We start from the raw sequence: 9,488 nt of genomic DNA, 5'->3' as shown, positions 1-9,488 counted from the left end.
CAAATGCAATGCTGTATGGCTACTTGTTGAATGAAACAGGAACTGTTTCCAACTGTTGCCAAAGTCATAGTCATCATTATTCACTGATGGAAATGTACATCCAAAGCATTGTACCTTATAATTTACAATATTATTTGAATACAATACTTCTACTGCTGACATGTCTCCTGTGTTTTTTTTTTAACCCTAGCATACTGTACATCCTTCTGCAGCCACATGGCGAACCTGAGTGTGCTCTGCCTCTTGGTGTCACTGCTTCACCTGGCTCCTCTCCAGGCCTGCAGAGTAGGGACAAAGGAGGAATGTGACGGAGCCCCTTTTGTCCCCAGTCACAGTCTCAAGGTGAGGGTTTTAATCGCAGGACGCTTCAGCACAAAGGTGCTTACGTTATTGACATGCAGACCTACCTTACCCCTACCAACACCTGTACCTTGTGTACCAACCCTCTCATGGGGGACCAACTGCAGAAACTGCCCCTGTCTGTGCTGGACTGGCGAGCCTTCAGTACTTGCAGGCAAAGTCTGTCCAGTTCTGTGTTTAGCTCTGTTAGTGCTCTTTTGGAAAGCTCCACCTCGTCCATTGAGAATGACTGGAAGGTGGGCATGGGCCTGCCTGGAGTTGCTAATGTGCAGCTAGCGGGTAGTCAGTCAGCTGAGTCCAAGTTTGCCACCCACAGAGAAAGAGTGGACAAGACTTCGTTCACCTCCCATCAGCTTACCTGTTCTTATTACCGGTCAGTGCAAAGACTGAACACACAACTCTCTTGTTTCCTTGAGTATTATATTGTCCTGAAAGTACTGTCATAACAACATTTCCTTTTTTACAGCTACCGTGTCCCTAGTGCACCACCCCTGAGTCCAGAGTTTCAGCAACATGTCGACTCCCTCCCCCACGAATACTCCATAGACACCGCCTACCTGTACCGGCGCTTTATCAATACCTACGGCACTCACTACATCCAGCAGGTGCATCTTGGTGGGAGGTTTAAAAGGGTAACGTCTGTCCGCACTTGCTTGTCCACTTTAAACAAGATATCTGCTACCCAGGTGGAGAACTGCCTGAGAGTAGGTATCTCAGTGGGTCTTGGTCAGTTAGAAGCCTCTGCATCCAGTGGCAGCTGTAGAAAAGTGCTAAATAACCAGGACAGTGTGACAGGGTACAATCTGGGCTTTCTGAACCACATCACAATGGTGTCGGGTGGAGATGGGTGGCCAGGGGTGTTTTCCATGACCCGAAATGACTCAGTCGGGTTCCACAGGTGGCTAGACAGCATCAAGGAGAACCCTGAGATTGTGTCCTATTCTCTCCTCCCCATCCACGAGCTGGTGAGCAACGCCACTGTGAGGGGTCACCTCCAGCAGGAGGTCAGGAAGTACATCTTAGACAATGGCATTGCAAAAAAGCCCAAACCCCCAGCATGTGGCTGGAATCGGCCCAACCTCTCCCCGGATTGCTGCCCGCTGCACACACACAGGGGCCGGCTCACAGTGTCGGTGCTCAGGGCCTGGGGTCTGAAGGGGGACCCTGTGGGCCGTACCGAGGGCTACGTTAGATTTTGGTATAACGGCCACTACCGAAGAACAAGATGGATCAAATCAAATAACAACCCTGTATGGAACTCACACTTTGACCTGGGAAATGTTGACACAACGCAGCGACTTAGAATTGAGGCTTGGGACAAAGACGTGAAACACGACGACAGATTAGGAAGGTGTGAAATCTACCTGAGACCGGGAAGTCACCACCATACCTGCTGGTTAAAGCGTGGTCGTTTCACATTTTCATACAACCTTCAGTGTGATCCATATCTGACTGGCCCAAAGTGTAATGTTTACTGGCCCAGACCCTAAAATAGATGGATAGATGCTTATCCTTTCATTTAAATCTTTATGTCCCCATGTACATAGACAGCTATGAGGTGTTAACGAGGTCTGGAACCTGTTCCTTTTTTTCAGAGGTAGAAATTAAATAGGAAGCTTAAAACAACTAGATTAAAAAAAATCTGTGACAGAGAACGTAATCTCTGGAATGAGTGCATGCTTACAGTAACTCAGTTTAGACTTTAGTCTCCGCTATGTGTGACCGTTTTTGAGAGATGGCATGTGCACAGCTCATTGTATCTTCAGCAGGCAGTACCATTCAGTAAGACAAAGCAATGTGAAATGTTCATAACAGTAACCTGGTATAGTGTCTGGAGAAGAGACAATATGAAATATGTACACTTTGGCCATTTTACCAACCCTGGCGACAGCCCTGTATGACTAACACTGTATGGGATGATTGATTTGCTATCTGTATATTATTATCTGCATGTAAATAAAATGCTTCACTCAACACATTTCTGACTTAGGTGCTTTGATTTTAGTGACATCTATGACATGACACTCCTGAGAAAGACACTTACAATGGATACCCTAGTTCTTCATAAGCCTTATATTACAGTTTTTCTCGATTGTTAAAACGCATTTTTGAAATTATGCCTCCACTTTCCAAAACTCTAAACACAAATCCATAACTACTCACTCAACCCCCAAAATGTCCTATACTTTCAGGTCAAAACTAAGTTCTACACTCAAAACCATTGAATCTGTCTGAAAACAAACAAACTTTGCCTTTAGACATTAACACACAAGACCTCAAAAACATATACACCACTACAGCCTTTACACACTGATGAGATTAATTCAAAGCACTACCGCAAAAAAACTTGCTACTACAACATGTACATGTTGCTTATGTTTTTTTCCACCCAACAACCACCTTTACATGATGAACACAATATACAAAACACAACAAATACACACATTTCCAAGTTGTTTAAGTGTACAGTACTTGTATAACTGTACTGTAGTAAAAATTACTCTAACTGAAATTTAGTGGAAAAAGTAACTTACCTCAGTACTGTAAATGTACTGTGAAAATATGTAACTGATATAATGTGGAAAAATGTAAAATATATTTTGTTGCATTTACCAATATACAACAATGAAACAACTGTTTCACTTTCATCTAGCCTATCTAACTTGAGGTTCTGGTTGGTGTGTGAACAATTTTGACTCTTAGGGTTTCCAGCTGGAGAATTGCGCTAACGGCTAACTGGGTTTGAGATGTGGTGACTGGACTTAATTATATCGAATGCCAGTGCTTTCTAAATGAGAATATAGTGCAGTGAGAAATTAAGGAATTTGTGAGTAGAGTTTTTCTGCAAAGGTTCAAAGCATTTGAATTAGCCTATGTGTGAAAACAGGAGAATGGTGTTTGTAGTTTGGGGAAATGTGTCTTTCTTTTGGTAAATGGCAATATGATTTTACATTTTTAGTAGAAGAAGAAGAAGCCTATGCAAGCAATCGAGAAAAACTGGCAACTGCAGACTTCTGAGAAACATTAATGCAACAGTGACCTCTACAGTTAAAATTGTTTAATGCCATGCAGTTCTTAGACAGCCTACCTGAAGAGTAGCTTGTGCCCTTGATGATTTGGTGGCTTATTCCTGACTTTACCAGTTGACTAGGAGGCGAACATAAGAGGATGATATTTGTGCTATCCTGCAAGAAGAAGAGACAGCAATCACCCCCCTCACGTTTGGTAAGGGAGAAAAACTAGACAACCAATGTTCAATAAAACTTCTGATTAACGGAATCACATCACTACTAACCAGAGCCATAAAGAGATTAGCCTACAGTATGTTGTTACAAAAATGTCAATATTTTGTCTTGCCATGGCAAGTAATGCTTTGCTATGCTGAGGTCGATGTCTCTTTGTATTCCATTGTCCATTGTATTCACTGCGATATTCTGTATCTTTCTAATGCTTGAAAAGAGGCATCTGCAACCACCTTCTGCAACTCAGCACGGTAATTATAGGGATGGGGGATATCTAGTGACTTTTAAATGTAAATCAATCCACATGTGCTATCAATAATCATGACTTGTACTGTAAGTCTCATTCACATAACCGGAACATGCATGTAGTGTTCAAACACAATAACTCCTTTTCATGTCCTGATTACACTTTACACCAACAGGCAATTACCCTCCACGTCTATAAAAGGAGAAACAGTGTGGACAAAGTCCTATCAGTAAAGAACAATCTAGTGGAGAAGCAGACACACACACATGCTGTATAGACAACATCGAAGAAGATCTCTTGTAAGTAGGCATACATGCTGTACAGTTACTTTCCTGCAATCCACTACAAGAAGAAATTATATACTGAACTTTATAAGTTATGCCATTGATGTATTCGATAGTATTACAGACAAAAGACATCCGAGAAATCTAGAGACCTCTACAGTATCTTCCTTTTAGATGAAAGAAGTGAAGAGTTATTAGGCAAGTGGAGAGCAAGGTCTAGAGAAGCTATTAACTATAAAATATTTTACCTTTTATCATAGGACACAGCCTGCAAACCCACTGTCGAGCCAAGCTGATCCAGTGTACTTAGTACCCATTTAGTGCTAAGGCGGATTTTATGATACCCTTGGGTTGTTGACGTTCTTTTGATGTTATTTTCCCCAGCTTCCACATGGCAAACCTGAGTGTGCTCTGCCTATGATTTAAATGATTTTTATATGATTGCAAATGCAATGCTGTATGGCTACTTGTTGAATGAAACAGGAACTGTTTCCAACTGTTGCCAAAGTCATAGTCATCATTATTCACTGATGGAAATGTACATCCAAAGCATTGTACCTTATAATTTACAATATTATTTGAATACAATACTTCTACTGCTGACATGTCTCCTGTGTTTTTTTTTTTTAACCCTAGCATACTGTACATCCTTCTGCAGCCACATGGCGAACCTAAGTGTGCTCTGCCTCTTGGTGTCACTGCTTCACCTGGCTCCTCTCCAGGCCTGCAGAGTAGGGAAAAAGGAGGAATGTGACAGAGCCCCTTTTGTTCCCGGACACAATCTGGTTGGTGAGGGTTTTGATGTGGTAACGCTTCAGCGCAAAGGTGCTTACGTCACTGACTTGCAGACCTACCTTACCCCTACCAACACCTGTACGCTGTGTTCCAATCGTCTCATGGGGAACCAGGCGCAGAAAATGCCCCTGACCGTGCTGGACTGGAGACCCTCCAGTACTTGCAGACAGAGTCTGTCCAGCTTCTTTTTTAACTCTGTTAGCTCACTGTTAGCAAGCTCCTCCTTATCCATTACAAATGACTGGAAAGTGGACCTGGGTCTACAAAGAGTTGCTGACCAGCAACTTGCGGGTAGTCAGTCTGCCGAGGTAATTTTTGCCTCCTCTCAACAACAAGAAGACAAAACCTCGTTCATCACCCATCAGCTTACCTGTTCTCATTACCGGTCAGTGTCAAGATTTCATACAGCCAACTTTCTGATATGAAAATAAGGAACACGGGGTATAGGCTATGTGTGTGTGTGTGTGTATTGCAAGATTTATAAAAAAAATATATTGTGGGCCCGTTTACTAAACTGTGTGAAATGAATGCACAAAAAATGAGTGCAATATTTACTAAAATGAATGCATAATATACTACATTCTATGATTCTACCATATACTGTAGATTCTCTAAATTCTATAATTGAGTAAAGCGAGTGCATAATTTGGTCAAATTTGGTTTTCTGTTTCAGCAGCAAGTACCGGTAGGCTAGCCTAGTTGGTTATCTTGCACAGATGCACTGTAAAACTCTGAGCAAGACATCATCTCATGCTCACAGCATAATATAGGCCTAGTGACTCACAGGGGCTTAAACAAAAAGTGCATTCTCTGCTCGTATATTGATGATAGACAAACTGAGAGGGATAAATGACAGCAGCAAGGTTTCCCTTTATCTTATATAAATTGTGCATTCTTCATTCATAGTCTAACTTATTATATTGATCTGTCATAGATTTGCACTGAGTTGATTCTCATTAGTTCAATACGGAACACATCTTTTTTCCTTTCAAATACTGGACAATTCCATATTTTACGGAACGGTTGGCAACCCACTGATACTTATATTACAACATCTTGTTCTTGCTAAACCCATTTGCCTTGTTTGTTTGATTATTGTAGCCTATAATGAAGACTAAAAAAAATCGTTCTCAATTCTTCTGTTGTCTAGTTACCGTGTCCCTTGGGTACCTCCTCTGAGTCCAGAATTTCATCAACATGTCAAGTCTCTTCCACACAAATATTCCAATGACACCGCCTACTTGTACAGGCACTTTATTGATACCTACGGAACACACTACATCCACCAGGTGAATCTTGGTGGGAAGTTTAAAAGAGTAACGTCCATCCGTACCTGCTTGTCCACTTTAAACCAGATATCTGCTACCCAGGTGGAGAACTGCCTGAGTGCTGGCCTCTCAGTCGGTCTTGGTCAAGTAGAAGCCTCTGTATCCAGTGACAGCTGCAGAAAAGTGCTAAACAATCAGGACAGTGTGACAGGGTACACTCAGGGATTTCTGAACCACATCACTGAGGTTTCGGGTGGAAATAGGTGGTCAGGGGTGTTTTCCATGACCCAAAATGACTCAGAGGGGTTTCATAGGTGGCTGAGTAGTATCAAGAAGAACCCAGAAATCGTGTCCTACTCCATACGTCCACTTCATCACCTGGTGAAGAGCACCACCGTGAGACTTAACCTTCAGAGGGAGATCAGAGCATATGTTCAAAAGAATGGACTGCCAAAGGAGCCGGAACCCCAAACATGTGGCTTTGATCATCCCAACCTCTCCCCAAACTGCTGCCCCCTGCATACACACAGAGGCTGGCTCACCGTGACGGTGGCCAGGGCCTGGGCTCTGCATGGGAAACTATTAGGGCCTCCAGAGGGCTACGTTAAAGTCTTCTATGGTGGCATCGAGCAAAGGACCGCATGGATCAAGTCTTATGACCCAATATGGCACGCACAATTTAGCTATGGACACGTTGACACAACACAACAGCTTTCGCTCCAGGTTTGGGTCAAAGGCTGGTGGTGGAAAGAAGATCACTTAGGAGGTTGTGTAGTATCCATACAAAGAGGAAATCATTACCATGACTGCTGGATGAACCAAGGTGTTTTCTCATATTCATACAGCCTTCAATGTGATCCACATCTGATTGGTCCTAAGTGCAACATGTACTGGCCTATTCCATGAAATGGACGGACTTATTTTGATCTGTTTTTGATCCTGTCATTTAATTAATCATTCATTCATCAGTCATTCAATCATTCATTTAACCACCAATTGCCATTTATGGCTATACAAATTGTGTCTGATTTGAACTGAAACTAAAAGCCCTAATTGATACCTTTCAACAATGTCAATGACAAACGACAAATTTGTTAATGAACATTATTTGAGCAAGGTCATGATATTTGGAAGTGATTATTGAATGTAGATAGATAGATAGATAGATAGATAGATAGATACTTTATTGATCCCCAAGAGGAAATTCAAGCTGAATGTTGTCTGTATTAAAGCAATTTGAAAGTATCCACATCAAACTTCACAAAGTTAGCCTATATTGTGAATGTGTAAAATGTTCTGAAAAATAGACATAGCACTGAGATAAGTATGCAAATGAAAGCAACTAAATAGACAGTCCATTATAGCAATGCAACAGTGACCTCTTCAGTTCTAAATATTTCTTGCAGCACAATGTTGCATGAGGTAAAAGTTTAATTTAGGCCTGCAGTTCCTTTTCTGAAAGCGTAAATGTTAACAGTGATTCCACTATCTCTGAAACCATTAACACTTGTATCAAAAGTGTGCCAACCTGAATGCACATTATTTTAGCTTTTGTTTCATATCACTACTTAGCCCTACTAGGCAACACCTACTGTACTAGCCAATTCCCTGAAAGTATTAACATGGACATATCTAAGCATTTATTATGTATCAAAGGTCAAAATCCCTATGCACAGCTCTTCTTACTCCAGGTGCTGATGGTGTGCAGTATACAGTAACTATTGAAAAGTCAAAGAGTATACATCACACACTGGAGGGTATATTTTGCTGACTTTATTTGGCGTGAACAACGCGTTTCGCAAGTTGCTTCATCAGGTTCACGTTCACAGTCAATCTGACACCCGCAGGTGAAATAGGTGGTAACATCATCACATGACCACACCAGACCCAGTGAGAGTACTCCACACTCTAACACACCAGAAAATACAATCAATACATCATCAATTCAATATCCTGCATATTTTGGCTTGCATATAGGCCTACATATACACAATTTATGTCATTTAAGCATATATGTATCAAAAAGCATATTGCATGTTCAAACATTTTTTTTTATTTTTTATTTCAATTTTAATTTCGGTCATTACCCATATCAACCAACAATTCATTTACATAGAAAAATACAAAAATATACTCGAGTTCATGCAACTGCAAAAGTTGTTTGATTAAATTACCTCCTCGTGGTTGAGGTTTGATCCTCTCAATACCTATGAACTTAAGGGTAGTGGCTGGTCCATGACTCTTATCTCTGTAATGCCTTGCAACTGCATAATCAAAGTTACCATTTCTGATTGCTACGTTATGTTCCGCAATTCTTAATTTTAAATTGCGTTTAGTTTGGCCTATGTACATTAGTCCACAAGGACATTTTAACATATATATGACGTGAGTTGAGAGGCAATTAATAAAATCTTTAATTTCATATTTCTTGCCAGACTGGGGGTGACTAAAAGACTTTGTGTCAAATGTATTTGAACAATGTGCGCATTTCCCACATCTGTAATTGCCATACACCTGTTGAGCAAGCCAATTCTTCCTGGGGGGTTCCTGAAATGTAGAGCTGACCACCATCTTTAATGTTTTTGCCTCTTTTAAAACAAAATCGAAATGTCAAGAAAATGTATTTTGTCACAACTATGTTCCATAGTGAAGTGCAAAGATGGATGAGTACCATTGATGTAATCATTAAACTACAACAATTGATCTTCAGAACCCACGAATATTACCAAAATGTCATCAATAAAATGCTTAAAAAACAGGATATTATCGGGTTGTTATTGAAAACATACCGGTCTTCCCACAAACCCATAAATAAATTGGCAAATGGAGAACCCATGCTTGTTCCTTGGGTCTCTAAAATGTTAGTATACAAGCTTCAACATCAAAAGTTACAAGGAAAGACTTTTCTGGTATATAAATCATCCAGCAGCTTCAAAACATCTCTGGTATCAGCAACGTAAGAAGGAAGAGTTTGCACTATTACCTTAAGAAAATGATCCTCAAATTGGGACAGGTGTTCAGACAGAGAATCTTTACTTGCTACTATAGGTCTCCGTGGGGGGTTTTCTCTTTTATGGATTTTTGGTAATAAGTAAAAGACAGGAGTGACCGGATGTTCAGTTTTTAAGAATTCATATTGACTTTTTGTTAACCATTTATTTTCTAGAGCATTAAGTAGCAGTGCATCCCTTTCCTTCATGTATTTCTCAACCAGGTTCTATGGTAGCTGTTCATAAAAATTGATGTTGTTTAATTGTTTCATTACTTCAGTCACATAGTCTTTAGTATTTTG

At 40.7% G+C, this 9,488-nt stretch overlaps 2 protein-coding genes across 2 annotated transcripts; both read left to right on the top strand.

The window, feature by feature from the left end:
• The first annotated feature begins 216 nt into the window (after positions 1 to 216).
• LOC125293006 (perforin-1-like) lies at positions 217 to 1,917 on the top strand. The gene is made up of 4 exons (XM_048240612.1): positions 217 to 342; positions 468 to 733; positions 827 to 1,711; positions 1,908 to 1,917. The coding sequence occupies exons 1-4, from the start codon at positions 217 to 219 to the stop codon at positions 1,915 to 1,917; spliced, it is 1,287 nt and encodes a 428-aa protein (XP_048096569.1).
• Positions 1,918 to 4,065: 2,148 nt separating this feature from the next.
• On the top strand, positions 4,066 to 8,954 carry LOC125293589 (perforin-1-like). The gene is made up of 3 exons (XM_048241576.1): positions 4,066 to 4,148; positions 4,770 to 5,313; positions 6,079 to 8,954. Exons 2-3 carry the CDS (start codon positions 4,796 to 4,798, stop codon positions 7,100 to 7,102), a joined length of 1,542 nt encoding a protein of 513 aa, XP_048097533.1. The 5' UTR covers positions 4,066 to 4,148; positions 4,770 to 4,795; the 3' UTR covers positions 7,103 to 8,954.
• Positions 8,955 to 9,488: the final 534 nt, after the last annotated feature.

The sequence above is a fragment of the Alosa alosa genome, chromosome 4, assembly GCF_017589495.1.
Source record: "Alosa alosa isolate M-15738 ecotype Scorff River chromosome 4, AALO_Geno_1.1, whole genome shotgun sequence".
NCBI lineage: Eukaryota > Metazoa > Chordata > Actinopteri > Clupeiformes > Clupeidae > Alosa > Alosa alosa.
Note: the sequence above shows the minus strand (reverse complement) of the source record. Positions and strands in the feature narration are given on the sequence as shown.

Bases quoted from the DNA above. Each gene is read 5' to 3' on its own strand.
- LOC125293006 (XM_048240612.1), top strand. From the start codon at position 217: ATGGCGAACCTGAGTGTGCTCTGCCTCTTGGTGTCACTGCTTCACCTG. The intron at 343-467 runs GTGAGGGTTTTA...GACCAACTGCAG, and splicing joins TCCCCAGTCACAGTCTCAAG to AAACTGCCCCTGTCTGTGCT. The intron at 734-826 runs GTCAGTGCAAAG...CCTTTTTTACAG, and splicing joins CTTACCTGTTCTTATTACCG to CTACCGTGTCCCTAGTGCAC.
- LOC125293589 (XM_048241576.1), top strand. From the start codon at position 4,796: ATGGCGAACCTAAGTGTGCTCTGCCTCTTGGTGTCACTGCTTCACCTG. The intron at 5,314-6,078 runs GTCAGTGTCAAG...TCTGTTGTCTAG, and splicing joins CTTACCTGTTCTCATTACCG to TTACCGTGTCCCTTGGGTAC.